Below are 27,136 nucleotides of genomic sequence, written 5' to 3'. Positions count from 1 at the left end.
TACTTCCGTACGAAGGAGACGTCACGCAAGTTGCCTTATGTAGTGCCTGAATAACTTTTTATCGACTTTAAGCTCTTCCAACTACAACTATATCGGATTATCGTGCGAACGGGGAATGTAAAATTGTGGGGGGGTTGTAACCTCGAATAACGCAATTGGTAAAAGTCCTCAAATATTTTTAATTTATTTTGGTCAGGCGATCTGGACACTCGATCACGAGGACCATCACAAGGAGGAAAGTCTCGGGGAACTGATTACTAGCAAAGCGAAACATTACGCTTAACCAATGCAGATTCACGGGAGGGTTGTGTGTTATTAAGGATTGCGTCGTTTTATAAAAATATAGTCATTTGAATAAAGTTACACGCAAAATGTCTTCGGAGGAATTCGAAAAGTTGCAGGAAATCTACAGAGCTCTGTACGATGAGCTGAAGCTAATGCCGGAGAGCGCTCCGAGGTGCTGCGGAGGTAACAGCTCGTCCTGCTCTTCTAGTCGCTCTTAGCCGACGGCTGAATAATCTAAAACGTTTCGATGCCTTGAATGGATATTTGTGCTTTTCCAGAGGAGAGGAAGCGGTTGGTGAGGGCCTTCGATGAGAGGCAGGGAGAGGCTGAGGAAGTGGTGAGACGCTGTGACGGTTCCTTTTAAACTACTTTAAACCTTTTAAACCCAAGATACACAGACTAAACGGTGAATTAATGGGAGCGTTTTCAACATTACTTGTAGTTACAAGCTATGGAAGAGGAGCTGCGTGCCGCGCCTCCCTCCTACCGGAACACAATGAGCACGAAGCTGCGTATGTACCGCCGGGATCTGGCCAAACTGCAGCGGGACATGAAAAGTTCTGCTTCTGGATTTTCCCACTTTCCATCAGAAGGAAGCCGTCATGGCATTTATTCATCCCAGAACCAGCACAGCGTGAGCTCGCCTTTGACTTGCTCTTAGTCCTGTTGACTGTCATCTCACCTAGTACGATTACATAAACCTTCTTTAGGGTATCGTCTTCACTACTGACATACATGACGTAGAGTTTTTCCTAAACGTATAGATGTAATGATATATATAATAACCTATAATGACAGTGTTCTCCCATCTGCCCGGTCCAGACGTACCAGCAGTCCCAGAGAGCGCTGCTGCTGCAGGGCTCGGAGTCGCTGAATAACGCCAGCCAGAGTATCGAGAGGAGTCAGCGAATCGCCACCGAGACGGAGCAGATTGGCAACGACATAATCGAAGAGCTGGGAGGACAAAGGGAGCAGCTGGATCGCACCAGAGACAGAGTGAGCTGGGAATCATCTCCCTGAACATCTCAGATTAGATGGATGCAGGGACAGCGACAGTCCTGCTGCAGCCTCCTCACTCTTGGCTCTAGACCAGGGTCGGCGACCCAAAATGTTGGAAGAGCCATATTGGACCAAAAAAACAAGAAACGAATCTGTCTGGAGCCAAAACATTAAAAGCCTTATATAGGGCTTAGAATAAAGGCAACACATGCTGTAAGTAGCTATATTAGCTGCATTAGCCTACTATCAAAATGATCAGTAGGCTACAAATCCATGATGAGCATTGATGATAAATGTTTACGTTCCCTGCAGCATCCTGGAGAGAACGAGGCCCTTTAAGTTTAACTTCCATTATAATGAGATGTTGAAATTAAATATTTATTATACAGCATTGGAAAACTTTAAGAATGTTTGTCACGTTTTTCTTCCTACAGAAATTATATTAAAACAATTTCCATTTTCATATTTTTTGAAAAAGCTCCAGGGAGCCACTAGGGCGGCGCCAAAGAGCCGCATGCGGCTCCAGAGCCGCGGGTTGCCGACCCCTGCTCTAGAGCATAGCATCAGTAGCATAGCATCAGTAGCATAGCTTCAGGAGCATAGCATCAGTAGCATAGCTTCAGTAGCATAGCATCAGTAGCATAGCTTCAGTAGCATAGCATCAGTGGTCCGCAGTCTGGAGGCTCGTCCATGTGAATATTAAGAATCAAACATTTTGGTGTGTGTCGGGTTCCTGAATTATTTTCTAATCGATTTTCTTTTCCTTTCGTAGTTGGTGAACACGGGTGAAAACCTCAGTCGAAGTAGAAAGATTCTTCGCTCCATGTCGCGGCGGTAAGTGCTTAAATGGCTCTTTGGGTTTGAAAGTTAGTTTTGTTCTTAGCGAGATTAGCATATTAGCATGGTCGCGACCCCTGTGAGGTGGCTCCCAGCTCTCTGGGGCAACAGACGAGGGTCATCGGTGCGTCCCTGTCGACCTTCCTCTGTGTTTGCAGGCTGGTGACCAACAAGTTGCTGCTGGCTGTCATTATTGTGATGGAGCTCGCCATTCTGGGCGCTGTGGTGTACCTGAAATTCTTCCGATGATGGTCATCGGCACCGAACGGACCGTCCCGTGCCAACTGACCGTCCCGTGCCAACTGACCGTCGGTGCCAACTGACCGTCGGTGCCAGTGGCCTTGTGAGGCGGCTGCTGTCAGTCCTTTTGACCCTTTCGTCCTTGGATCACCCCGGGGGAGATTTGCACTGCTGAGGCCACTTGTTTGGTCTGTTTGAGTTTACCCAGAACTCCTAAAACGGCTCTGTGCTAACGCTGCATGTTGATTCTGCATAATCTGACCCGGCCGTTTATGATTAGTTCCTGTAATGAATGTTTTATTGTGCCTCTGAGTAAAGTACAATAAGGTTTCTACTGTCCTCGACTGGCCTTTGCTCTGCTCGTCCAGAACAGTTTAATCCTCCTGCTGTGATCGGTGGAACCTCAGAGGGTCCTTCCACAGACTGGACCTCCCTCTCGGTTCATTCTGGACTGAAGGACAGCTCGCGGGGCCACAGTTCCAGGATTCTGATCTATTTTTAGGCTCCCGCTGAGAGGCAGGAACAACAAAATCCGCACAAGGTACCTGAGTCCGTTCAGCTCCCTGGACAAGCAGCACCAAGAGGAAGTGACCCGAAGACGAACCGAGCTCTGGTGGGACCCATCTGCTCGAGGATGTTCTGGTCAGAGGGAAAATGGCCCGAGAGGAGAGGCAACGGGTGACTGCAGATTCATTCGGTGATGCTAACGATGCTGGAAGAGTGCTGGACTTATCCAGCATCCCCCCGTCGGACCTGTAGATTCCGGTTTCTTCGTGGTTGTTTAGAAGTGATTTATTTCACGTTTTTGACAACCAAAAAGTCCAAATTTTGAGTCAGTGAAAGGAAGCATGTCTTTGACCCAGAAGTCACTGTGTTTAACACTGCACAACATTAAAGCTATTTTAGCACCTGTTTGCGGTTTCTCTGACCTGTCGTGACCTTTGGGTGTGGGATCGGGCCAGAACCTCTGAGCACATTCGACGGTAGCACCTGTTGGGAGGAGGCTGAGCCTTGGTTGGACTGTGGAAGCCCATAAACGCTCAATTACTCAACAAATTTGAGACAGCCTGTAAATAACAGCTGGAGAGCAAGGGTTGGGGTTGGGCCAGGATACAGCAGCTCGCCAGGTGTGCTTCCTGTCCAGGTCCACAGGTGAAACCATGAGGAAGAACCGGTTTCTGCGATATTAGGTGGAGCCACATGGCAGAGATGACATTTCTTGCTCTACTTGAAGTGAATTTAAATTCAGTGTCTGCTGTAAGGAGTGAGTTCTACTGAGTCTTGAACTCTGGTCCTGGGGCTCTTCTGCAGGTCCACGTCACGGTCCTGCTGCGATCAACGGTACCGGCGCCACTAATTCTCTCAAGAAGACCTTTGCTGATGCGGTTGTTGGGGAATTTCTCCCTTTTCTTTGCAGTTTGACTGTTTAGCATATTTGTGGGCGTGGCCAGACTCAACAGGTTGGTTGGCGTCTTCATCTGCTCTTCTAAACAGGTTCTGCTTTACACATTGAACTCACCTCTAAGGCTGTTGGACAATGTCTTCAACAATAAATGAGACGTGCGAGGAGCAGTTAAAACTCACATGGTAGAGGTTTATTCACACACTTCCAGTAAATGTTACTCCAAAACTACAATCCCTGCTGCTTTAAAGGTGCTTCACTCGTGTTTGGAAGTCGGTTTGTCCCAAACTTAGTTGAGTCCAAACAAGGTTCAATATGTGGCAGCTGCTTTCTGCAACACAAGATCTGAAGGAGCTGCAGCTTCATCAGAGGCTGAAGATGATCTGCTGGGTTCTGGAGCTGAAGGCGCTGAAGGCGCTTCTGCGTCCAGGATCCCAGTCACTCCTTTCTGAGAAAAGTATGCATAGAAAATACCGGGGGGGGGGGGGGTCTGCTTTGTTTGCTGCCCCTTTGCTCTCAAATGTCCAGGAGGCAGCGCCCAAAGCCTGAAGACATGACTACAAAAAAATTGATTAATTAAATTAATTAAAATGACTACACACGAGAGAAGATAAAGTGGCCACGAGGACGAGTGAATGGAAGAGTCAGTCCGTCACTCGCTGCTCCTCTTCATTTCTAAGAGGAACTTTTCAGAAAAAAAGAAAAAGAATCATTGAAATCACGAACAACAGGACATTTCTGCCCTCAACACTACAGTCCGATAGACGACCGGCGCTCCAGTCTGATGTTTGTGTGGCTACGTAGCAACAGCGCGCACGCAGGAAGCAACTTGAGTGAGTGGAATGATCAACGTGTCTGGAAAGTTCACACTTCTGCTCTGCGTGTTCAGAGGCAGAGCTGCTCTGTGTCCTTCTTCACGGCAGGAACCTCCTCAATGGACGCGTGAGCACCTTCTCTCGTCTGTCCCACCGCCGAGGCCACGATGTCCACCGCTAACGAGGCAGTGGCCTCCACGGCTTCCGGGTTGGGCCCCAGGGCGGGGTTGACCTCCACCACGTCCATGACTGACAGCAAACCTGTGGGAGATGTTTCTGCAGGTCAGACACAAGCATTCTCCAAGGAAGTGTCCCTGAGAGCAGCTCTGCACCGGTGTTGTGGACTTCCTCTGTGATGTAGATGCCCTCCCTGTACGTCAAACCGCCGTTGACAGGCGTTCCCGTGGCTGGAGCCAGAGACGGGTCGAAGGCGTCGATGTCAAAGCTCAGGTGGATCGGCCTCTGTTTCCTATTTCAGATGGTGGGAAAAGTTTGATTATTACCAAGAAAGTGACTCCTTTAAACGATGTTAGGCCTTGAACACAAGGCCACAGGCCGTACCTCCCCAGGAGATGGTCAAAAGTGGCTTCCATGACTCTTCTGATGCCCAATCTGTCGATATCCCTCATGGTGAAGTAGTGGATCCCCAAGCTTTTCAGGAAGTGGCTACAGAACACGCGTTAAAGGGATGTGATGCATGCCAAGCGCTTTTGATTATATGTTCGTGTCAGCGTGCTAGAAAAACGCTCAAATGAATCGGCCCTCACTGTTCTCCGGGGTCGACGTCTCGCAGGCCGATGTAGACCAGATCTCTGGCAGACAGGACCGGTTTCACCCAGGAGAATCCTGGAATATCTGGTACCTGAGAAGTGTGGTTAAAAATCCTCGTTATCAGAGTTTAAAGCGCTCATTAACACCCTCATTCACCCTCCACCCCCTGGATGATCCTCACCTTCTCCTGCAGCTCTTTCAGCAGGAACGACACAGGCTGGCCGTGGAGGTTCCCCGATGGCGAGGTCACCGGCGTGTTCAGGTCCGCGTGAGCGTCGACCCAGATGACACAGAGGTCAGGACACTGCTGGGCGTGCCCACACACCGATCCAATGCCCAGACTGGAAGAGGGGTAAATATCTGCTAGCAGGGGCAGGCGGGAGCCTCGGACGCTGAGCTGTGAACCTCCACTTACCTGTGGTCGCCGCCCAGCATGACCAGCGTGTATCCGGCCCTCACGGCCCGGCTCACGGCCCCTGACAGCATCTGGTTGGCTGCGCCCACATTGCGGGGAGACTTGACCTCCATGTAGGGCTCATCGTCCTCGATGGTGTGGAAGCTAAGGTCCCCAAAGTCATGGACGGAGTAGTCTGAGGACAAACGGTTGAAGGTCAAGATCCGCTCTGGCTGCCGATGTCTGTTTAGACCCGCGGGTCCAGGACTGCGGCCCTTAAAGGCCGTTGATCTCCCTGGCAGCCCGACCAGGACCCGCCGGAACAATCTCCCTCGGCACTTGTTGTGTCCCTCCTGCGGCTCTGAGCTCTCAGCCCCCGCAGGAGGCTACAAATGACCCTTCCAGGGAGGCGCGGGGCTATTTGAGCCCGGACGCCGTCTTGTGTTCCGCTGGGGTCCGTGTGGCCGATGACCGTCCCGGAATAGATCCTGACTTGATGCAACCTGGAGTCTGTGTTGCACGACAGGCTAATAATGTGCACGCGGGGATCCTTGCGGCTCTCAGGGCACATTTGGGAGGGTTAGAAAGGCGGACAGCCCGCGTCCCTCTCGGGGTGACGCGCCTTTATCACGAGAGCAGAGATGGAATTTCTACAATCCGGAAAACGCATCCATGATCTTCCACTATTCCACACGTGCTTTGTCCAGATCAACACTCGTGCTGCGTTTAACACGCACGAACTTTGATTTCTGTTGAAGTGAAAATAATTATCCGTCTATTACTTTGGAAGCGCCAGCAAAAGACCTTCAAAACGAGTTTCGATCAGTTTTATTTGAACGTGTTATCGCACCGAGGGAACGCGCAGCACCGAGTGGTTATCACAGGAGATCCACAGATCGATCCCATCCGTGTCACGCGCACAGACAACGCACTGTCCCGCACGCTTAAGCTCCATCCTTTCTTGTTAGAGGAAACGTGCGTGATTCCTGTAAATAGTTGGCGCCGCCGCGCTTCCTGTGCGCTGTGAACGTGCCAAGAGTCACACGTGTGCCCCATGTGATGGTCCAGGAGACCCTGCTGGCCCTGGCCGTGACCCCCCCGCAAATTACCGGGAGAGACCGAAGCCGCCCGCCTTTAGTCTGCGCCAGGCAGCAAAACTGGTTTGAACGCTCATCTTACGTCACAGATCGGTCCAAAACAGCTCCTCTTGTGTCGCATAACATTCATCTTTACACTTTTCTGACGCAACTGGGTGAAGCCCAGAGGCAGAAGCGGCGGAAGCAGCGGATGAAGATAGAACCCAGTTACGTAATTGCGCAGCCTTACCTAAAGCGGAGAGCCTGTCGATGAGCCCGGCATCTCTGATCACCCTCGGCCCGTGCTCCACGCCTCTTCTTTTCTGTCCACAAGATCATTCGTGTGCGTGACGGCGACATTCCTCTGATCTGTCTGAATTCTCTTACCTGTCCTCTGGAAAACGGCGCCCCCAGCACCGCCACACTTTGGCCTCTGCTTTGATGGAAAGTGTTCCGGAGCTTGGTTCTGAGAAGGCGGAGCAGAGGTCCCTTCAAGGCCATGTTCACGCAGCACTGAAGCGCTTGGAGGATCTGATGAGAGCTCGCGGCGCTGTGGCGCTGGATGATGTCTCATGTGGCGGCGGTGACGCAGGAGACAGGTCTTATGGAGCCACCGCGCCTGCTGCATATTCATGAGCACGTGGGTCACAGGCGCGAGGCCACGCCCTAATTTATTCACAAAACACAATGTCCGCTCTTCTGCCAGCTTCTCCGGCTCACTGAAAAATGCTACCCGGGGGGTTCTGCAGCAGTGCATCTGCGCATGCGCAGTAGCCTGGGCCCGGCCCGGCCCGGATGCGGGGTGGTTTGTGTTTCCTTCCCGAGAGTTGATATGTCGCCGGGGGCGTCGGTACGGCGAGCACACCTCCGGATCATCCAATGAGAACTTGCGGAATGCAGAGTTCTTTGATGTGGGCGTGGCCGGTCGCGATCAAGGGCGAGTATTTTTGTTATCGGGCGGGATCGCTGGAAAATTCCATGTGCACAAAAGTTGTCACATTTCAGAATGTCCAGATCAGTCATCATTTCCTTTGTGCTTTCTGTCTGGATTATTTGGTCCGTTTTCTTATAATAAATAAAGAGTAACCGTACCAACAAGACAGCTCTTTACTTACGAGCAAATACACTAAAAAAAGGAAAAATGTTGAGAACATATTGTAATTGACCTATGCGGTCTTACACGAGCACCTTATAGTTGCGTTTTTCTCTTGCTAAAGGAAAGAAAATGAATCACTGCTCATGGAAACTAAAGTCGCCCAATCACGCACGCCATAACTGTAGGTGACGTCACGGGAGCGTCTGGTTTATTCGTGTGACAAAAACCCACGAGGTGGTCGCCCGTCGCTTATAAGATGGTCTCAAAGATCTGTGCTCCAATGTCTTGGCCTGAACTAGCATTTCCTAACCCTAACCCATTTTACACAAGCGTAGATCTTAATCGGATTTCTTTGTGAATATATTACTATATTTTTTCCGCGTATTACTATATTTTTTCTGGGTATTACTATATTTTTCCATGTTTCACCACATTCAAGGCTGTGAGTGTTGTTTTATTAATAATATAAGATTATATATAAAATATAATATAAGATTAATAATATAAGAATAGACGTCAGAACTACAAAATAAAACTGTCCACAAGCGACACCAAGTGTTCTAAAATAGGAACTACATTCCATTAAATGGTGGATTCATCCCTGCTTCAAAACTGTCAGGCAAAATCGTTCGCGAGAAAGCTTTAACCACTCGCTCCAATGGTTTGCTTGCTTGGACTCTTGACATTTATATTTGGTGTTCAGTTAAATTTCACACGGATGCGGGAAGCCTACTGTAAAAACCTAAAAGCCTTAAAAATGTAGATATTAATTTGATTGAATTCAGGGAGTATTGTATGCAGTTGTTTATTGTAGTGCCTGGCAACAGTCAGCAACAGTTATTAATGCAGAATAGGGATCCTGACGTGTCCAAAGACTTAAGTTACAAGGTAACATAGGTAAGCATAAACGACTGGTGAAGTGAGAAGGAAAAATAAAGATTGACTCGTCCAGGCACTTATTCTTAGTCAACTGAAACCGCATTTTTCACAGAACTAGTGACGGTCGACGCCTGCGAGACTAAACTCGGGATGTATTTCGCAACCTCCCGAGATTCATTTCGCAGAGAAAAGAGTGCCAATTATTTGTGTCGTCAGGCTTCTGTGCAACACTACTAAACTCGGTTTTTGCGCTGTACCTGTACCGTGTTTAATGGACTCCTATTTGGATAAAAGGCGGTAAACGAAAGACACAGTTTTGCTCTACATTTGACTTTAGGTGAGTCCGTCTCCCCGGGAGCGCCCTTGCTAATTTGAGCTAGCGTTAGCAAGGCCTAGCGTCCGCAGCTAATTCCGCTAGCTGCTCAGCTAGCTGCTCAGCCAGTTATTAATGACTGAGAATGGTGACAGTGAGCCACTAAACAGGGACACGGCGGCGTCCGTCGGCCCTAAACACGTCAGCACGGCTTTGGTCTTCACACGTGTCCCCTTTTGTCTGCAGTTTGGCTGCTTCTTTCGGGATGTCTTATCCTCCTCCCATCAACCGCCAGCAGCTCGGCATCCCTCAGCTGCCTCCCAGAATCCCCCCTCCTCAGTTTGCGGGCTTTGCCCCACCTGTTCCCCCAGGTAATAATGAGAAGGATGATGAAGATCGGTGCATTTGTAGCCCTGCATCGTCTGGACGCAGGGCTCCAGACATAAAGAGATCTTTGGAGTTGAGAGAGAGCCCACACTCACCTTTGTCTGCCTCGTTACATCTAATGTTGGTTCTGCTTTCAGGTACCCCCATGATCCCCGTTCACATGGGCATAATGGCCCCCGCAGTGAGTTGCACATGACTTATAACTTATAACCCTAACCCTTGTTGTCTGTCTTTCTCTGTTAAGAATGCTAAATATTAGTTTCAACAGTACTTATTTTCCCGAGCAGCATATGCCCTCCTACACTTCTCCTGTACTCACATTTTTCCTCCCCTGCTGTTTGGATAGAAATAGAATTTGCAGATCTGAATTGCAGTTTAACCTTCCAGGTTCTGGACCCGGCGGCACTCGCCGCAGCTCAGAAGCCGATGATTCAGAAGAGAGAGTCTGGGCCCGTCCGGGTGAAGGACCCGGAGGAGAACGCTGGACCCACCACCACGGTCTTTGTGGGGAACATCTCTGAAAAGGCATCTGACATGTTGGTCAGACAACTGCTGGCCGTGAGTGGACCTGCGTCCACCCTCGGAGGCTCGGATCGTCTTTTATTGGATTCAGCACCACATGCTGCTTCATACATCGGTCTGTGTCGGTCATTGCATCTCTCTCATTTCAGAAATGCGGCATCGTTCTGAGCTGGAAACGGGTCCAGGGAGCCTCTGGTAAACTTCAAGGTAAGCTGACGTCCTCGACCACCGTTAGTCTCCGTTAGCCGCTGCAGTGTGGGAGGAGAGCATTTTTGCAGGATCCCTGAGTTTGGAGACGCATGGGAAGAAGGATCCATGGTTTTCCTAACCAAATATTTCTGTTTTTGCTCTTTAATCTTGCAAGCTTTTGGGTTCTGTGAGTATAAGGAGCCCGACTCCACGCTGCGAGCCCTCAGACTCCTGCACGAGCTGCTCTTAGGTGATAAAAAGTTGTTGGTCAAGGTGGATGCAAAGACCAAGGCTCAGCTGGATGAGTGGAAGGCCAAGAAGAGGGGAGCAAACGGGGTAAGAGGTTCCCACTGGGTCAAATGTGAAAGAGCCGTTCTCTTTGTTATTGATTGTGGCTGGCGTGTATATGTGCGTCTCCGTCCCCCACCTGCAGGAAACCAGTGGGACAAACAGCAACCAGGAGGACGAAGAGGAGGTCCTGGATGAGGAAACCCTGCGTAAGGACCAGGGCGTGAAGGGGTCAATAGAAGTGCTGATCCGAGAATATGCGAACGAACTCAACGCCCCCTCGCAAGACCCCGACAGTCAACCCCGCAACAAGAAGAGGAAAGAGAAGAAAGAGGAGGTATGGTCCAGATGCTCCACATCTGCTGGAAATGACCGGCCACGCCCAATGCTCAGTGCTCCTCGTCTCCCCCAGGAGGACATCAGCGCCATGGAGATCGAGGAAGACAAGAGAGACTTGATATCCAGAGAGATCAGTAAATTCCGCGACACACACAAGGTAACGTATCCAACCTCAGTTGTCCTCTGTAAACATGTACTGGAGAAGAAAAGGCCCACTTTTGTAAGAATAATTAGGGCTTCTGCAGCAGCTGGAGCTGCTCTTAATTTTAAAGTAATTCTTCCTCATGAATGAACCTCGTCTGTAGCGTCAAAGAGCCGTAAACAAATTCCATAGTGAACTTGGAAGCAGCTATCATTTTAACTTCTTTATCACAGATTTGAGCCCCAAAAAATGCACAATCTAGGTCATCAGTGCATGGACACAATGTAAAATTCCATTTAAAGCTAATCTATTGATTAAACCCCACCAATGTGGTAGAGTTCATTTGGTGACTAGAGCAAGATGAATCTCAGAATCTCAGCTTTGGAAAAAGGATAGGATGTAAGTATGAGCTTTCTTTTCTTCTTCACTCACTCTGGGCGCTCCCTTCTGGGGGCTCGCTGAGGGGCAGCTGGCTGTCACTTCACTTCTGCTTCTTAAATCTGGACTGAGGGGAACCAATTGGGGTGGTGAGGTGGATCAGTGGGGGGCCGGAAGGAGCAGTCCAGCCTGTGGGTTTGATCCCCGGCAGCTGAGTGAACCTCTGCAGCCCCTCGTGTGATACAGGAGGTGTTAGAGGAGACGCAGAGTCTGAATGAGCCTAACCACTGCAGAGTTTGACCTGCAGCATGTAGTGTCACTAGAGCAGGGAGCGCCCCTCCACAGCACGCCCGGTCTGAAGACTCGCAAGGTGAGCACCTCTCTTTCTACCCTTTCTTTCTTCTGTCCCTGGTTAGTCCCAGTCCAGCCCGCCAGCACCCGTCACTCATGTCTGAAGGGTTCAACAGCCCCAATTCAAGCTTAAGCACATAAAAGGCAGCTGCTCGTGTTCTCTAGTGTAGCTGCAGGTGATTTCACTGCTACCAGGTAAGGAGATGACTGCTCCCGCGGTGCCTTTAGAGGCCTCTCAGCTCCTCCACCAAACGGCTTCTCCAGTCAAGAACCTCGTCCTCATCAGCCTCTGACCTCACTGGAAAGTTTCAGTCGGCATCCTTCATAAAGGACAGATTTAAAAATAAACCAATCTCAACCTAATCTGGACTCAAAAGAAGGTGTTCAAAGAGGTTCTTGCATCTAAAGTGAGACCTTCAGAGTAGCCCACCATGAGGTAAGTTTAGAGGCACCTTTCAAAACGCTGCGTGAGGAAAGCACGTTCTACCTCTCTGGATCCCCCTGGGTTCTGGATCCCCCTGGGTTCTGGATCCCCCTGGGTTCTGGATCCCCCTGGGTTCTAGATCCACCTGGGTTCTGGATCCCCCTGGGTTCTGGATCCCCCTGGGTTCTGGATCCCCCTGGGGTCCGTTAGAGCGTAGCAGGCCTGCTCCCACTCCCCCGTAGTCTTGTCCAGTTTTTCTGCTCAGACTCACAGGTCAGGCAGCTCTTCAGGGGTCGTCAGTGGTCACATGGTAGCGCTGATGCTAACAGCTGCTGAACTGTGAGTCTGACTGTTCACTTCCTGCCGGGCTTCCAGGGTCCAGAGAGGCTTCAGCCTGACGGTAAGACCGCTTCACTATTTTACTGTGTCCCACTTGTTTCAGACTGCGTTTGAACGTGAGTTTGTTGTGGTTAGTTTATGTGGACCACTTCTAAATAGATAAAGGTCTTCCTGGCTATTTAGCCTGTGTGGAGGGGGGGGGGGCTGTAACCTGTCTAACTCCTGTGAGCTCTGTGGTTCTCCCAAACTGCTCCGGGTTCAGCTGCGTGCACGGCTCATCCAGCGGCTCATCGCTGTCTGACACACGTGGCCACACATGGAAGAGGATTATGTAATTACTTAAGGGGCCGTTTGCTGTGCAGAGCTGCGGCTCGCGTTAATCCACTTGGCGCCTCGGGCAGGACCGACCCAGCCCGGCTGTGATGGTGCCTTCTGCACTTCTCACTTGACAAGGTCCCAAGCTGATTTGGCACTTTGAGCGCTGCCGTGCGCGCTCCTCAGTTTCCACTTATATTTGCGTGTGATGTGGTGAAATCCCTCCCCATAAACACCAAGCGCTCGAATGGGCAGCATCTCTCACATCGGGTCGAATCAGGACCGTTTATTTCTGGCCTGGATGCTCATTGACTCGAACGGTGGGTGGACGTGTGTTGGCCAGATCCGCGTTTGCCCGCAGCAGAACGTCCATGACCGTGGTCTCTCATTACATCACAGCGTAATCCGACATCCTGGAGGCCGCGTGCACGGTGCAGAGGACAGGCTGACCTGTTACGTGCATGAAACAACTCCATAAGCACGAGGTGTAAATGTTGCAGGTTATTTCCGAGTAGCAACCTTCTGTAAAAACAAGTAAGCTTATGGTCAAAAGTTGGTCTCACATTTTCTGATAACGTCGTTGAATCATTCGTGTGACTTTTTCCAATTTCAAATGTTGGATTTCAGAAAAACAAGGTCATTTCTGAATTGGTAAATGTCTTGAACTTTCTCCTCCAAACTCCTGTGGAATCATGGGTAATTCATCCTGAGAGGGGAAAACTGACACATTGGCCTTAAAAGTGGTGGGATTAGTGTTGAGCCCTAGTTTGGAGTTAGTCTGTCCTGACTTGACAAGTGTCAGCATTATTCCTGCCGAGATCCCCAGTTTTCCAGAGGAAACATCAGGGATAAGAGGACTTCCTCACTTGCACCAACCAACAGTCGTGACAGTATGTGAGCATATTTGGCACAGGGAGTAAGAATATTCCTCTGCTGATATCCTGAGCATTTCTGATTCCTTTCATATCTCTCCCTTGTGTGCTTTTATTGCTACTAACATATTCCTTCATTCTGCTTCCTGTTGGACCTCTGCAGAAACTGGAAGAAGAAAAAGGAAAGAAGGAAAAGGAGCGGCTGGAGCTGGAGAGGGAAAGGAGAGAGAGGGACAAAGAGCGGGAGCGAGAGAGGGAGCGCCGCGACCGGGAGAAGGAAAAAGAGAGGGAGAAAGAGAGGGACAAGGAGCGCGAAAGAGAGCGAGACCGCGAACGTGAGAAGACCAAGGAGCGGGAGAGGGAGCGTGAGCGGGAGCGGAGCCGAGACATCAGAGAAGATCGGAGCAGGTCAAAGTCAGTGGGACTGCTCGGAAATTCAGGTGAATTTCTCCTGATCCGCATCAGTAACAGGGATTTGTGCAGGGAGCGGGCTCGAGAAGATAAGAAACGAGACCGAGACGAAGACGAGGAGGATGTGTACGAGCGGAGGAGGCTGGAGAGGAGGCTCCGAGACAAAGAGGCAGCCTACCAGGAAGTGTGTGTCCGTCCGGGAGCGAGTACATGCAGCATCTTCCAGAGAGTTCACGTTCATCATCTTCCTCTCTCTTTATGTTCAAACCTTGAAGCGGCTCAAAAACTGGGAGATCCGGGAGAGGAAGAAGTTCCGTGACTACAGCAAAGATGCAGAGAGGGAGGACGAGCGGCGGCGTGAAACGGTAAACGGGTGCTCACGAGGTGTTGGGTCGCGTGAGTGCTAACCGATCACACCTTTGTCCTGCTTCAGATGAAAGAAGCCAAAAGACTGAAGGAATTCCTTGAAGATTATGACGATGAAAGAGACGATCCAAAATTCTACAGGTTAGTTGAAAGGTTGGACATTTTCCTTTCTTCCACCGTTTTTACCGGCCTTTGGTGTCTCCTCCCCAGGGGAAGCGCTCTGCAGAAGCGAGTCCGTGACCGGGAAAAGGAGGCCGAGTCGGACGAGCGAGACCGCAAGAGGGAGAAAGAGGAGCTGGAGGAGATCCGACAGAGACTTCTGGCCGAGGGCCACCCGGACCCCGATGCTGAGCTGCAGAGAGTGGGTCCCCAACACTCTCTCACGTAGATGATCTGGACAGGAACCACTTAAGTCAACCGGTTTGGGCTCTTCCAGTTCCAGACCCGTAATTTAACATTTAATAACTGTCAGAAAGTCTCGGTCGTTGAAAACCAGAGCACACGAAAAAAGGTCAAATCAAGAGCAGGTTCCAAGAGCAGGTTCCAAGAGCGCTGCGCGTTTGCAGGCCAGGACAGATGGTCTGAAACATGGACGGCCTTAAGCTTGAAGAGTGGACCTTCCCCTCCCCCTCCATTGATGAGGAGGGGGGTCCATAGGGAGTTCTTTGGTCCCTGTGATGTTCAGTGAGTAGGCTGTCTCATCTGGACCACGGTGGTAACGAGCGATGAGCTGGTGTGTACAGAGAGTACAACAGGGCTCGGTACACACCCCTGCGGAGCTCCGGTGCTGAGCATTATGGGGGGGCAGGTTTGTAGCTGTGATGCGTCCGCTGGACTCGTTTGTCCTCCTGACTTTGGTGTCTTCTGTTTAGTTGGAGGAGGAGGCAGAGCGCAGACGACAGGCTCCTCTGAAACTGGAACCTGAGGACAGAAAACAGAAGCCTCACAAGGATCGGGCTCCGAAGAGGAGGGAGGCAGAAAGACCCGCAGAGCCGGTGCCGCTGGTACCGCAGAAACTCTCAGATGACGACGATAACGAGGAGCTGGAAGAAGACGCCTATCGCAATGGCGAGGACTCGCAGGAGGACAAGCCCCAGCCCAAGCCTGTGATGCGGCCCATCACTGCTGCGCCCTCCGTCTCCTCTGCCAGCGGGAACGTGACGCCAAACTCTCCCGCCAACGACTCTCCGTGTGGCATCATCATACCAGGAGAGGGCACTCCTGACCTGCAGCCTCTGGAGGAGAACCGGCCCAAGATTGGTCTCAGCCTCAAACTGGGTGAGTCCAGAAGCAGAGAGGAGTGGGACGCGTCTTTGTGCCGCATGCTTGTCTGAGCGCTCTCTTCCGCAGGCACCTCCAGCAGCCCCTGCCAGCTCACTGCTGGGAAGAGGAAGAAGCTAACCGCGGTGGAAAGTGTTTTTAACAAATTTGATGATGAAGAAATTGATGAGCCGCAGCGCAAAAGGAAGCTGGTTCCCCTGGACTACGGCGACAACGACAAGAGTCTGGGACTGGATGGAGCAGAACTGTCCGGCTCTAAAAATAGCACCAACACGGAGGAGAAGCGCAAACACATAAAGAGCCTGATTGAAAAGATCCCGACAGCCAGACCGGAGCTCTTCTCCTACCCTCTGGACTGGACCATGGTGGACTCGGTCGGGTCATTGAAGCCGTACGTTTGAGACTCCGTTTAGCCTTCTAGCGGTTTCAACCCTCTTTGCCTTCTGTTTCTCCAGACCTTGATGGATCGACGCATACGGCCGTGGATCAACAAGAAAATTATAGAATACATCGGAGAGGAGGAGGCCACACTAGTTGATTTTGTTTGTTCAAAGGTTTGAGCTGATTTCTCCGCTCTGGTGTGTTGGCGTTTAGGTTTGGTGGCGTTAATGTGTGTGTTTCTCTCCAGGTGATGGCACACAGCACTCCTCAGGGGATTCTTGACGATGTTGCTATGGTGAGCTCTTACTTGCTGATCATTGTTTCAGCTGTTGAGTCAAGTTTCTCTAAATGCTCCGTTTGTCTTTAGGTTCTTGATGAAGAAGCCGAAGTCTTCGTAGTAAAAATGTGGCGGCTGTTAATATACGAAACGGAGGCAAAGAAGATTGGACTGGTGAAATAGAGCCGTGATGTTATGGTTCCGAGAGGCTGACTAGATGTTCTGGTCAAACGTGTGTGTGTGTGCAGTCCTCCCGTGCAACAAGCAGGCGCTGCTGCCTCCAGCCTGCTTTGTTTGGATGGAGCATCTGAGCTGTGGAAGGAAGAGGTTTGCACAAGTAGGCTGCATGGGGAAAATGTTGTTTTCTTTCAGTTTTGAGGTTAAAATGATTTTGCATTTCATGTTTGTTCCAACATGATTGAACGATGTTGGATATTCTGCTTTAATTTCTTATATTGAGGCATTTCCTCCTTCAGTCAAATAATAAAAGGGTTTTTTTAAGAAAATGACATTTGCCTTTCTATTTCATTATTGAAGTGACTGCTGAAAATATGAGAATGTTCTGAAGACAGTTGATTCTTTTATAGGTTCTATTAAACCGGTTGTGCTCTGCTTATGCCATTTCATGATAGAAAACATGCTAAAAACAGTATCTTTTCTGATTTCATAGGAAAATATAGATTTTTTTCCCCGAGCTTCCCACTTTTACCTATTGTGTAGGTGACCGTTTTCTCCTGAGGGGGCAGTGTCGCGGAAAGAACTTCCGCAAGAACCACAGAAGAAGATATGACGTGGCAGCAATTTTTACCCGGAAGTGCTTCTCCGGCACAAACAACGGGGATGTTCGCTGAGCTAGCTGCTTTGCTAGCTGCTGAGCTAGCTGCTCATCAAGGATAGTCGCAATATCGCTTTTGACAGCAGGATAAACGATGCGGGGTAACAAACGTTTTCAGCCGGACCTTTTGACGTATTTAATTTGTGATTCCTAAGCGGTGGCAAATACTGTGGCCAATTAGCTTAGCTACCATTCGAGGCCAACATCTGCAACGTCCCTGTTAAGTTAACGTGGATGTTTGTTTTAGGTCCTTAAATCCAGGAAGAGGCGCGATATTTATTTCATTAAAAGCTGTCGTCAGGTGTGTTGGAAGTGCGATTTAACCCGACACATGCGGGGAAGAAATCGTTTTCTTTGAAACAAAATCGCCTTTATGTGTGTGGTTTAGCTTTGTAGTGTAGCTGAAGAGAAAGTTGCAATCATGGACGATTTTAGCTCCATCAGCCTGCTGTCGCTCGCGATGTTGGTGGGATGTTATGTCGCAGGAATAATTCCGTTAGCGGTCAATTTTTCTGAGGTAAGGTCGACACTTTCACGTCTTTGGCAACTTAGCATTGTCAAAACAGGGAGGGCAGTCCTCCGCCGTGGGTTCCGTTGGACTCGCTGTTGATTCCATTGTCCCTGTGTGGCCCGTCTCATTGGGCCCGGCTGTGCAGGAGAAGCTGAAGCTGGTGACCGTCCTGGGGGCCGGGCTGCTGTGCGGAACCGCTCTGGCCGTCATCATCCCCGAGGGCGTCCACGCACTTTATGAGGAGCTCCTCGAAGGTGAAGGGTTTCTTTTTAGCCCCAACAACAGACCATCCCTGCTTCATGTACAATCAGCAACCTTTGTGCACCTTAATGTACATTTGAGTCGTCTCTTTATTTATAGAGAACAAAGTCCATGGTTGCTTTTGTCTTGCGTAACCCTGTTTGCTCAGTGAACATTTGTGTATCAGATGGATCTGACCCGTCCCTCCACAGGTGGCCACCAGAATCACGGGCACGGTGGGGCTGCAGAAGTGTCTGAGACCAAGGCTGAAGTGGAGGCGGTTCTGAGCACCGGTGGGAAACACGAGCACGCTCACGAGCAGCTTCACGCCTGCATCGGCGTTTCTCTGGTCTTGGGCTTTGTCTTCATGCTGCTGGTGGACCAGATAGGCAGTTCTCACGTGCACAGCGCTGAAGGTCAGTCTGACCTCTGTGGAGACAGTGGTTTGCATCTTCTCTCCTCACAACGTCTCCTCCGCTTTAGATCCCGAGTCGGCGAGGGCGGCTTCCTCCAAAATCACCACCACCCTGGGTCTGGTGGTGCACGCGGCAGGTGGGACACACACTGGTCTGACTGGTCCGCTGTAAGCGCCACCTTTGTAAGGCGTCCTTGTGTTTGGTCCTCAGCTGACGGAGTTGCTCTCGGAGCTGCTGCCTCCACGTCTCAGACCAGCGTCCAGCTCATCGTCTTTGTAGCCATCATGTTGCACAAGGTCAGACAGCATTTTTCAGAAGCGAACGGTCCAAAGAATTCTGCTGTAGCGGTGAGCTGTCCTGTTGCTGCAGGCCCCTGCGGCCTTCGGTCTGGTGTCGTTCCTGATGCATGCCGGTCTTGAGAGGAACCGCATCCGCAAGCATCTCCTGGTCTTCGCACTGGCAGCGCCGGTCCTCGCCATGCTGACCTTTTTAGGCCTCAGTCAGGTAAAGCACAAGGAAATCGCACCTCGGTGCTGCAGCGGCGCCTTCGGGCTCTTTGGGTTTGAAGTTCAGCAACCTGACGAAAGCCTGAAAGGTTTTTCTGTCTCCCCCCTCTCAGAGCAGCAAGGAGGCGCTGTCAGACATCAACGCCACTGGCGTCGCCATGCTCTTCTCTGCCGGCACCTTCCTCTACGTGGCCACTGTGCACGTCCTTCCTGAGGTCGGGGCGGAGGGCACAGCCACGCCCCCGCCGGAGGCAGCGGGAACAAGGGACTGAGCAAGGTGGAGGTCTTGGCTCTGGTGGTGCTGGGCTGTCTGATCCCGCTGGTGCTGTCCGTGGGCCACCACCATTAGAGCCACAGCGGGGGCCTCACCAGCACACACGTCTTAATGTTGGACCAACGTATGGGGACCAGTTCTGCCTCTGGACCCGGGCGTCTGGAGCTGAGCCCGGCTGCAGGCCCCGGGGAGGAAGGCCAGGAGCTGTCCTCTCAGAGACCTGTGGACCTTTAACCCTCTTTGCTTCGCATCCCCGTGAGACTTTTTCAGGTTTCGTGAGTCCAAAGTGAAAGAACGGAAAGTTTATTAGAGGCAAAGTTGCACCGTGGGATTTTTAAAGGTTTGGAGAGGCAACTTTTTAGAAAACTTCAACTGTAAATCTTGTAAATGAATTGACAAGCACCATTGGAACACAACTGCAAGTGCCATATTAGTGAGCAGAACCTGAAGGCAACGTCCCACTGGGTTGTCATGGCAACGCAGAGGCCCGCCCTGAACGCGAGCTGGGGGCCAGTTTCTCTGTCTGGTGGGGAGGTCTGGCCTGAGGTCAGGGGGGACAGTTGACCTTTTCTTTGGATTCCTGTAAATGTTCCAGTTTCACATTAAAGCTTTCAAGGCCCCACCAGCGTCGCTCCGCTTCCTCTTTTCTTCAGTCCTAACGTGGACGGGTGCTCGGAGCGTTGATGAACGCGATCCTCAGCTGGCCGAAACTGGTCCCTGAGGATGGTCCCTGAAGGTGGTCCCTTCCCTGAAGATGGTCCCTGAAGAGGTCCCTTCCCTGAAGGTGGTCCCTGAAGGTGGTCCCTGAAGATGGTCCCTTCCCTGAAGGTGGTCCCTGAAGGTGGTCCCTTCCCTGAAGGTGGTCCCTGAAGGTGGTCCCTTCCCTGAAGGAACTAGGAGCTTTGGCTCCCCAGCTGATTTTGATCAGTTCTCCTTTCATGCTCGTTGGGGACAAGTTTGGTCAATTAACCAAGAATAAGTTTGGTGTCATCGGTGAAGAGAGTTACTTCCTGTTGTGGTTGCACTTCCTGTTTGTTGCATCAGAGCCGCGATCACTCGTCAGTTCCATTTTAACTTTAACAGCATCATCTCTGTCACCGTGAATAATCATTGTTGCATTTACACACGTTTGAAACGGCCGATAAATAAAATAAATAGATAAAGCTGCAGGACGGCGGCGGCAGGTGGGGGGGGGTGGGGGGGGGGGGGGGGTTCTGTCGCGGATGGTGTGGAGGTGACCCCCCCCCCCCCCAGTCCTCTAACGAGCTCGGATAGGAGATCATTTGATTTTTGCCACTAGGTGCCAACAAATCCTTTTTAATTCTTAGGTCCTCAACCCTTTGACTACATCTACCTAAGAGATAATCCTGATAAAGTTTTTAAAAAGCTCAAATGTGTGGCGTTAATCCTCTTGTGAGGCTCAATCCTGCATAATCCTGATGATGTTGCAGGATGTATTTGAGGGTCGAGCTGTCGATGCCTTTATAATCTGCAGTTGGGCCCCTGCAACATTAATCTGAGCCTGGTTTAGCCAACGAAATCATAATATCCCCTCTCCCCCCCCTCTCTCTCTCTCCTCTCTCTCTCTCCTCTCTCTCTCTCTCTCTCTCTCCTCCTCCTCCCTCTTCCTCTCTCCCCTCCTCTCTCTCCTCCCCCTCCCCCTCCTCCTCTCTCTCTCTCTCTCTCTCTCCCTCCCTCGCTCCCCCCTCTCCTCTCTCTCTCTTCTCTCTCTCCTCTCTCTCTCTCTCTCCCTCCCCTCCCTCCCTCTCTCCCCTCTCTCCCTCTCCTCCCCCTCCTCCCTCTCTCCTCTCCTCTTCTCTCTCTCCCCTCCTCTCTCCCTCCCCTCCCTCCTCCCTCTCTCTCTCCCCTCTCTCTCTCTCCTCCCTCTCCTCTCCTCCCTCTCTCCTCTCCCTCCCTCTCCTCCCTCTCCCCCTCTCTCCTCCCTCCGAGCTCCTTCCCTCCCTCCCCTCCCTCCTCCCTCCCTCAGCTCTCCTCCCTCTCTCTCCTCGATCCTCCCTCCTCCCCTCCTCTCTCTCCCCCGAAATCGATCCGTCTATCCTCTCTCTCCCTCCCTTCCCTCTCCCTCCCATCTCTCTCTCTCCCTCCCTTTCTCCTCCCTCCCTCTCTCTCTCCCTCTCCTCCCTCTCTCCTCCCTCTCTCTCTCTCTCCCTCCCTTGCCTCCTCCCTCCCTCTCTCCTCCCTCTCCTCCCTCTCTCCTCTCCTCTCTCTCTCTCCCTCCCTTGCTCCTCAACTCCTCTCTCTCTCCTCCTCCCTCTCTCCTCCCTCCCCTCCCTCTCTCCTCTCTCTCTCCTCCCTCCCTCGCTCCTCCCTCCCTCTCTCTCCCCCCTCTCTCTCCCTCTATCCGTCCTCTCCCTCTCTCTCCTCCCTCCATTTGCCTCCAGCTGACCTCCAGCAGCAGCAGCAGCATCCATCCATCCATCGATTGGTGAGATCACGTTGTTGAACCCCCACCGCTCGATCGCTCTATTGGCTCCTCCCCCCAGGCAGAATGTTTCCCTCCTCGTCTCGGACGTCTCTGTTGTCACCCTGGTCATCCATGGAGCAGTCGGACTCGGAGGCGTTGGACATCAGCACCAAAGTGCAGCTGCATGGTGTCCTGTGGAAGAGACCCTTCGGACGGCCGTCAGCCAAGTGGTCCCGCAGGTGAGGGTGGTCCAGCAGGTGAGGGTGGTCCAGCAGGTGAGGGTGGGCCTGCAGGTGAGGGTGGTCCAGCAGGTGAGGGTGGTCCAGCAGGTGAGGGTGGGCCTGCAGGTGAGGTGGTCCAGCAGGTGAGGCTGGTCCCGCAGGTGAGGGTGGTCCCGCAGGTGAGGGTGGTCCAGCAGGTGAGGGTGGTCCAGCAGGTGAGGCTGGTCCAGTAGGTGAGGGTGGTCCAGCAGGTGAGGGTGGTCCAGCAGGTGAGGGTGGTCCAGCAGGTGAGGGTGGTCCAGCAGGTGAGGGTGGTCCAGCAGGTGAGGTGGTCCAGCAGGTGAGGGTGGTCCAGCAGGTGAGGGTGGTCCAGCAGGTGAGGCTGGTCCAGCAGGTGAGGCTGGTCCAGTAGGTGAGGCTGGTCCAGCAGGTGAGGGTGGTCCAGCAGGTGAGGGTGGTCCAGCAGGTGAGGGTGGTCCCGCAGGTGAGGGTGGTCCAGCAGGTGAGGCTGGTCCAGCAGGTGAGGCTGGTCCAGCAGCTTTAAATGTTTTTGTTCTCCAACAGGTTCTTCATCATCAAAGACAGCTTCCTGCTTTACTACGCCGAGAGCGAGAAGAGGAACTTTGAGACCAACAGTTACTTCAACATCCACCCCAAGGTGAGAACGCTCCCACAAACACTGAGCCAAACATCTGCACCCATGCTGAGGCCTCTCTGCTGGGCCCTCAGGGCGTCGTCCCGCTGGGAGGGTGCGTGGTGGCGCCCAGTCCCAACGCCGGCATGCCCTTCGCCATCGTGGTCAACCTGGAGGACTTCACCGTAAGGTCCCGCCGGTCTGCAGACACGAACCTGTGGTCTGGTTGTTGAGTGTGTGTGTGTGTGTGTGTGCGTGCGTGTGTGTGTGTGTGTGTGTGTGCGTGACCTGCAGGGCGCCATCGTCTTGGCTGCAGACTCGGAGGACGAGCAGGTCCAGTGGATGGAGATGCTGCAGGATTCAGGGAAAGTGTGAGTGAAATCTGAGACGCTCTCAACGCTGCTGAGGATCAGTGGTTAGTCAGAACTCTTTAGACCCGGAGGCACCAACAGGCAGCAGAACTAGGGGACGTGGTCGCGTGAGCGTCACACTCCAGGTGTGTGCAGGTGACAGGAGAAGGTGCTTGTGTTCTCCACCCAACAGCACGTGGAGGAACGCTCAGCTGGGGGAGGCCATGATCGAGAGCCTGGAGGCTCAGGGGCTGCAGCTGGCCAAGGAGAAGCAGGAGTATCTGGGTAGGAACCTCCGCCCGCTCCACATTCACCTTCTGGAGGGGACGCGTCTCACGTTGTCTCCGTCCAGATAAACTGATGGAGGAAACCGAAGAGCTGAGCCACCAAAGGGCGCAGAGGGAGGTGAGGCTGCTCCACGTCCACGTCCTCGCCCACGTCCTCGTCCTCACCCTCGTCCTCGTCCTCGCCCACGTCCTCGTCCACGTCCACGTCCTCACCCTCGTCCTCGCCCACGTCCTCGTCCTCGCCCACGTCCTCACCCTCGTCCTCGTCCACGTCCACGTCCTCGCCCACGCCCTCGTCCTCGCCCTCGTCCTCGCCTCGTCCTCGTCCTCGCCCTCGTCCTCGCCCTCGTCCACGTCCTCGTCCACGTCCTCGTCCTCGCCCTCGCCCACGCCCTCGCCCACGTCCTCGTCCTCGTCCACGTCCCCGTCCTCGTCCACGTCCTCGTCCTCCTCCTGCATCACCTGAACCAACGTGTTTGTGTTCAGGAGCTGCAGCGACTCAATCTGGTCCTGGAGGAGGAGAAGCTGAAGTTTGAGGAGGTGGTGATGGAGCTGAAGGCAGAGCAGGAGCACATCAAACAGTACACAGGCCTGCCTCTCCATTACACGAACGCGCTGCTAACGTGTGTAATTAACGTGTGTGTGATTAACGTGTGTGTAATTAACGTGGAGCGTCTGCGGCAGCGATCTGGACGGGACCGCTCGCTCGCTGAGAGGAGTCGAGAGGGAGAAGGAGGAGCTGAGCCGGCTCACCACCGCGCTGCAGAACTCCATCCAGGTAGGATGGCAGAAACATGTTATAGACGTGTATTACACATGTATTACACATGTATTACACATGTATTACACATGTATTACACAAAGGGTCCTTACATAAGCAGACACAGAGCTGAAGCCTTTTTCAGGAACTTTCTCAGGAGAAGCAGAGAACTTTGGAGCTGCTGGGGGTTAAGGAGCAGGAGGAGAAACCTACGGAGACGGCAGAGGAGACCCGGGACAGTGAGGACGGAGGGGACGGAGGGGACGGAGAGGACGGAGGGGACGGAGGGGACGGCGGGGACGGAGGGGACGGAGGGGACGGCGGGGACGGAGGGGACGGAGGGGACGGCGGGGACGGAGAGGACGGAGGGGACGGAGGGGACGAAGAGGACGGAGGGGACGGAGAGGACGGAGGGGACGGAGGGGACGGAGGGGACGGAGGGGACGGAGAGGACGGAGGGGACGGAGGGGACGGAGGGGACGGAGAGGACGGAGGGGACGTGGAGCTGCTGAAGGACCTGCAGCACATCGAGGAGGAGATGAAGGTCCTGCTGAAGGAGAAGCAGCAGGCGGAAGAGAAGTGAGTTGTGGTTGTGATGAATCGTCATGGTAACGGGAGGCTGCGGGTGGAAAGTGTTGCAGCAGGTATTGATCAGCAGCAGCGATGGAGCAGCACTAACGCTGCGTCCTGGAAACGCTGGCCTCCTTTCCCATCATCCACTCCTGTAAATCTTTAATAGCCCAGAGCGGCGCTTTAAAGCTGCTTGGTGAACTGGAATTTGTGCTATTTGTTGGAAATGTCCTTTCCAAACAACTTTAACTGTTTCAAACTACAATATTAGAAGGAATAAATATCCCAGAGCGGCACTGGAGGGTGGCTGGTGAGGGTTAGGCTTAGCTTTTTTTAGCTTTTGGACCATGATTCTGCTCAGAGAATCCTGAAGGAAGGACCGGACGGATCCGGCTGGGTTTTCTGTCTCATTCTGTCGAGACCCGGTAGGAAGCGTCCAGGCGGCGATTTTATAGCTGCGGCGCTCGCTGCCACACGGGCGCGTGCGTGAGCTCCAGCACATGAAATTATGAAATTATATTGTTTTTTAAAGTAACGATTATCAGAATAGTTTGGATTCAGTAGAATATTTGTATTTACCGCCGTTAGTTTGAATTTTGAAACGATGACGTCAGCGCGGCGGCTGCGGCGCCCCCTGCTGGTCGGACGATGTTTTACATCACCTGAAAATCGATCAACTTGAGAAGCGGTTTGTTGACGTCAGTCAGCTGGTTCGGTGTCTTTAATGAGTTAAGTTGGGATGACGCGTTCCCATTTTGAATTGACCTGCATGTATGTGTGTGTGTGTGTGCGTGCGCGCGCGCGTCAGGCTGAAGGACAACGAGCAGATGGCGAAAGTCCTGCAGGAGGAGAGAGAGTTCTACTGGTCTCAGGCTCAGACGCTGCAGGAGTCGCTGTCTCAGCTCAGTGTGGACAAGAACCAGACGGAGGCCGAACTGCGGGTGACTGCGGCTGCATTTTGTTGCTTTAAACGCCGAAAGACAAAAATCAAATCTCTGATATCATCAAAGATCAGTTTGAAAGGCAGACAAAATATCACGTTAAATGGCTTTTTAATGATTATTGTTTACTCTTTGGAGCGCAGCTACCGTTTTAAAGGTAACAAGAAGCGGTTTAAATGAACCTTAAAGGAATATTTAACATGGACATTAAATGCTTATATTTCCGTATCAAACCTCTTCCCGCGTCTTTTGTTGCCAGGCGGAGATGGAGTCTCGGCTCGAGCTGGAGCAGCGTCTGAAGGAGGCCGAGGAGGCTCTGCAGGAGCTGGAGAAAGGCCTGAGCTCCCTGGAGCGCAGCGCAGAGTCGGAGGAGCAGATGAGGGGAAACGTGACCCAGCTGAGGAGTGAGTGTCCTCGCGCACGCGCGCACGTGCACGTACCAGCACCAGCATTTGGAGCTGTTACGTCTCAGAGAGTAAAAACACCAGCTATTATGTCAGAATATTTAAGATTGTTGCTGTTAAACGCGCACAGTTGACACAGGTGAGCGGACACACGCTGCCCCCAGTGGACAGAGCTTGTAACTGCCCGTCAGCGCTTGAACGATTTTAAAGGTAAAAAACATTAATATTCCTGCAGGATACAGACAGAAAGAAGAGGGACCATTGCTTTGGTTGCTGGAGGGCTGTTTAGTTGGAAACGTTCCCGGCAGGGGCAGCCCTGAACTATCCTCCATGTTTGTGTTGCAACCAGGATTCTTTGAGGAGTGTATCTGCGCGGCGGAGATCGAGGCCAAGCTTCCATCCATCATGAAGAACGCCGTGTACCTGCACAAGGCCGCAGCCCGTCGCATCAAGAGCTGCAGGATCCAGAGGAGGGCCTCCAGGCGCCACTGGTGTAAGTCCACCAGAGCTGGGCCACCCCAGTATGCAGGAGTCTGTCCAGGGTCCAGCTCAGACCCACACTCTCACGTCCGTTAGAGCCACTTTGACCAGTGTGAATATTAATCCACGTTGTGCTCTGGTCGCAGTGAAACACTCCAAATCCTTCGCGGTCACCGGCGCCGACGAGCGCAGCATGGAGGAGCTGCGGGAGACGGCGCGGCGGCTGACCTCCGACAGCAGCTTCAGAGAGAGCGTCTACAAGATCATGGCTCGCAAGGACGCCGCCGGCAAGAAGGAGAACTGAGAGCAGGCGGGCCGGCGAGTCTTCCTGCGTGAGGGCCCGGGACCGTCCCACAACTTGACCAAAGATTTAGAAAAATATTGAAAAGGCCTGAAAACATGAGGTCAACCTTCGTCTGCACCACCTTCAAAGTGACATCACTCAGAAACGACGCAGTCATCTGCTAATTTTCTGGTTGTAACAAGTATTAGAATACATACTAGTAAATATGCTAAATTTTGTTGTAATATACTAGAACGTGTTTTCCAAAAACCTTTAGTAAGTTTGACACATTAGAGCGACGTGACTGTTTTAGACAACAGTCAGTCAACAGCGTTTGACTGACTTTTATTGTTTAGAGGACAACAAGTCAAATTCCTATTGTAAAATGTCTCTTTTAATCGCTGTTTTGGATTGTATCGCAGTTTGTGTAGCGACTTTCTCTTTCAATATGGCTGCGTCTTCAGTGACGCAACTCAAAGCAGTTCAAGACAAATGAGAGGATGAAGGGAAGCTCAAGGAAGATGTGGAGGAAAAGCCTGGACAGCACTGAGTGACTGGCTGTCAATAAAGTTGTGTTTGAACCTCGCACGGGTCGCTTCAAACACTTATAATTATAAAGTTTGCAACCTG

The 27,136-nt window shown here is 52.1% G+C and overlaps 5 protein-coding genes across 7 annotated transcripts; 4 read left to right on the top strand and 1 right to left on the bottom strand.

Moving 5' to 3' along the window:
* Window positions 1-197: 197 nt before the first annotated feature.
* On the top strand, window positions 198-3,273 carry vti1b (vesicle transport through interaction with t-SNAREs 1B). The gene is made up of 6 exons (XM_057058434.1): window positions 198-468; window positions 564-622; window positions 728-919; window positions 1,108-1,281; window positions 2,057-2,118; window positions 2,280-3,273. Exons 1-6 carry the CDS (start codon window positions 372-374, stop codon window positions 2,368-2,370), a joined length of 675 nt encoding a protein of 224 aa, XP_056914414.1. The 5' UTR covers window positions 198-371; the 3' UTR covers window positions 2,371-3,273.
* A 661-nt stretch (window positions 3,274-3,934) lies between these two features.
* Window positions 3,935-7,523, bottom strand: arg2 (arginase 2). The gene is made up of 8 exons (XM_057058429.1): window positions 7,207-7,523; window positions 7,070-7,142; window positions 5,765-5,939; window positions 5,531-5,690; window positions 5,346-5,440; window positions 5,140-5,244; window positions 4,911-5,047; window positions 3,935-4,839 (listed from the first exon to the last, which is right to left on the bottom strand). Exons 1-8 carry the CDS (start codon window positions 7,318-7,320, stop codon window positions 4,649-4,651), a joined length of 1,050 nt encoding a protein of 349 aa, XP_056914409.1. The 5' UTR covers window positions 7,321-7,523; the 3' UTR covers window positions 3,935-4,648.
* A 1,435-nt stretch (window positions 7,524-8,958) lies between these two features.
* On the top strand, window positions 8,959-16,878 carry rbm25a (RNA binding motif protein 25a). Of its 3 annotated transcripts, XM_057058418.1 has the most exons (18): window positions 8,959-9,131; window positions 9,354-9,478; window positions 9,632-9,675; window positions 9,882-10,052; window positions 10,166-10,223; window positions 10,381-10,541; window positions 10,639-10,830; window positions 10,906-10,989; window positions 13,817-14,067; window positions 14,137-14,248; window positions 14,340-14,429; window positions 14,498-14,571; window positions 14,641-14,791; window positions 15,303-15,708; window positions 15,781-16,085; window positions 16,167-16,265; window positions 16,340-16,387; window positions 16,460-16,878. In XM_057058418.1, the coding sequence occupies exons 2-18, from the start codon at window positions 9,373-9,375 to the stop codon at window positions 16,550-16,552; spliced, it is 2,445 nt and encodes an 814-aa protein (XP_056914398.1). In that variant the 5' UTR covers window positions 8,959-9,131; window positions 9,354-9,372; the 3' UTR covers window positions 16,553-16,878. The 3 variants fall into 3 exon arrangements, with proteins under 3 accessions (XP_056914398.1, XP_056914396.1, XP_056914395.1); XM_057058416.1 differs by having other exon boundaries at window positions 13,817-14,248; XM_057058415.1 differs by having other exon boundaries at window positions 10,639-10,989; window positions 13,817-14,248.
* Window positions 16,879-16,984: 106 nt separating this feature from the next.
* Window positions 16,985-27,094, top strand: plekhd1 (pleckstrin homology domain containing, family D (with coiled-coil domains) member 1). The gene is made up of 15 exons (XM_057058437.1): window positions 16,985-17,305; window positions 21,554-21,815; window positions 22,362-22,455; window positions 22,527-22,616; window positions 22,726-22,802; window positions 22,975-23,066; window positions 23,134-23,186; window positions 23,555-23,649; window positions 23,753-23,846; window positions 23,974-24,067; window positions 24,278-24,407; window positions 25,207-25,339; window positions 25,599-25,743; window positions 26,093-26,236; window positions 26,370-27,094. The coding sequence occupies exons 2-15, from the start codon at window positions 21,661-21,663 to the stop codon at window positions 26,525-26,527; spliced, it is 1,554 nt and encodes a 517-aa protein (XP_056914417.1). The 5' UTR covers window positions 16,985-17,305; window positions 21,554-21,660; the 3' UTR covers window positions 26,528-27,094.
* slc39a9 (solute carrier family 39 member 9) lies at window positions 17,301-19,773 on the top strand. The gene is given in 8 exon segments (XM_057058432.1): window positions 17,301-17,721; window positions 17,861-17,969; window positions 18,168-18,371; window positions 18,439-18,507; window positions 18,582-18,667; window positions 18,741-18,875; window positions 18,991-19,093; window positions 19,096-19,773. Coding segments are annotated over 8 exon segments (933 nt in total). The 5' UTR covers window positions 17,301-17,625; the 3' UTR covers window positions 19,227-19,773.
* Window positions 27,095-27,136: the final 42 nt, after the last annotated feature.

Source organism: Takifugu flavidus, chromosome 16 (genome assembly GCF_003711565.1).
Source record: "Takifugu flavidus isolate HTHZ2018 chromosome 16, ASM371156v2, whole genome shotgun sequence".
NCBI lineage: Eukaryota > Metazoa > Chordata > Actinopteri > Tetraodontiformes > Tetraodontidae > Takifugu > Takifugu flavidus.
Note: the sequence above shows the minus strand (reverse complement) of the source record. Positions and strands in the feature narration are given on the sequence as shown.

Excerpts from the sequence above, each read along its gene's own strand:
- vti1b (XM_057058434.1), top strand. The coding sequence starts at position 372 with ATGTCTTCGGAGGAATTCGAAAAGTTGCAGGAAATCTACAGAGCTCTG. Across the intron at positions 469-563 it reads CGCTCCGAGGTGCTGCGGAG|AGGAGAGGAAGCGGTTGGTG; the intron begins GTAACAGCTCGT and ends GTGCTTTTCCAG. Across the intron at positions 920-1,107 it reads CATCCCAGAACCAGCACAGC|ACGTACCAGCAGTCCCAGAG; the intron begins GTGAGCTCGCCT and ends TGCCCGGTCCAG.
- arg2 (XM_057058429.1), bottom strand. The coding sequence starts at position 7,320 with ATGGCCTTGAAGGGACCTCTGCTCCGCCTTCTCAGAACCAAGCTCCGG. Across the intron at positions 5,940-7,069 it reads CGACAGGCTCTCCGCTTTAG|ACTACTCCGTCCATGACTTT; the intron begins GTAAGGCTGCGC and ends GTTTGTCCTCAG. Across the intron at positions 4,840-4,910 it reads AGAGGAAGTCCACAACACCG|GTTTGCTGTCAGTCATGGAC; the intron begins GTGCAGAGCTGC and ends CATCTCCCACAG.
- rbm25a (XM_057058415.1), top strand. The coding sequence starts at position 9,373 with ATGTCTTATCCTCCTCCCATCAACCGCCAGCAGCTCGGCATCCCTCAG. Across the intron at positions 15,709-15,780 it reads TGGTCTCAGCCTCAAACTGG|GCACCTCCAGCAGCCCCTGC; the intron begins GTGAGTCCAGAA and ends TCTCTTCCGCAG. Across the intron at positions 16,266-16,339 it reads TTGATTTTGTTTGTTCAAAG|GTGATGGCACACAGCACTCC; the intron begins GTTTGAGCTGAT and ends GTTTCTCTCCAG.
- plekhd1 (XM_057058437.1), top strand. The coding sequence starts at position 21,661 with ATGTTTCCCTCCTCGTCTCGGACGTCTCTGTTGTCACCCTGGTCATCC. Across the intron at positions 23,187-23,554 it reads ACCAAAGGGCGCAGAGGGAG|GAGCTGCAGCGACTCAATCT; the intron begins GTGAGGCTGCTC and ends GTTTGTGTTCAG. Across the intron at positions 23,847-23,973 it reads CGCTGCAGAACTCCATCCAG|GAACTTTCTCAGGAGAAGCA; the intron begins GTAGGATGGCAG and ends AGCCTTTTTCAG.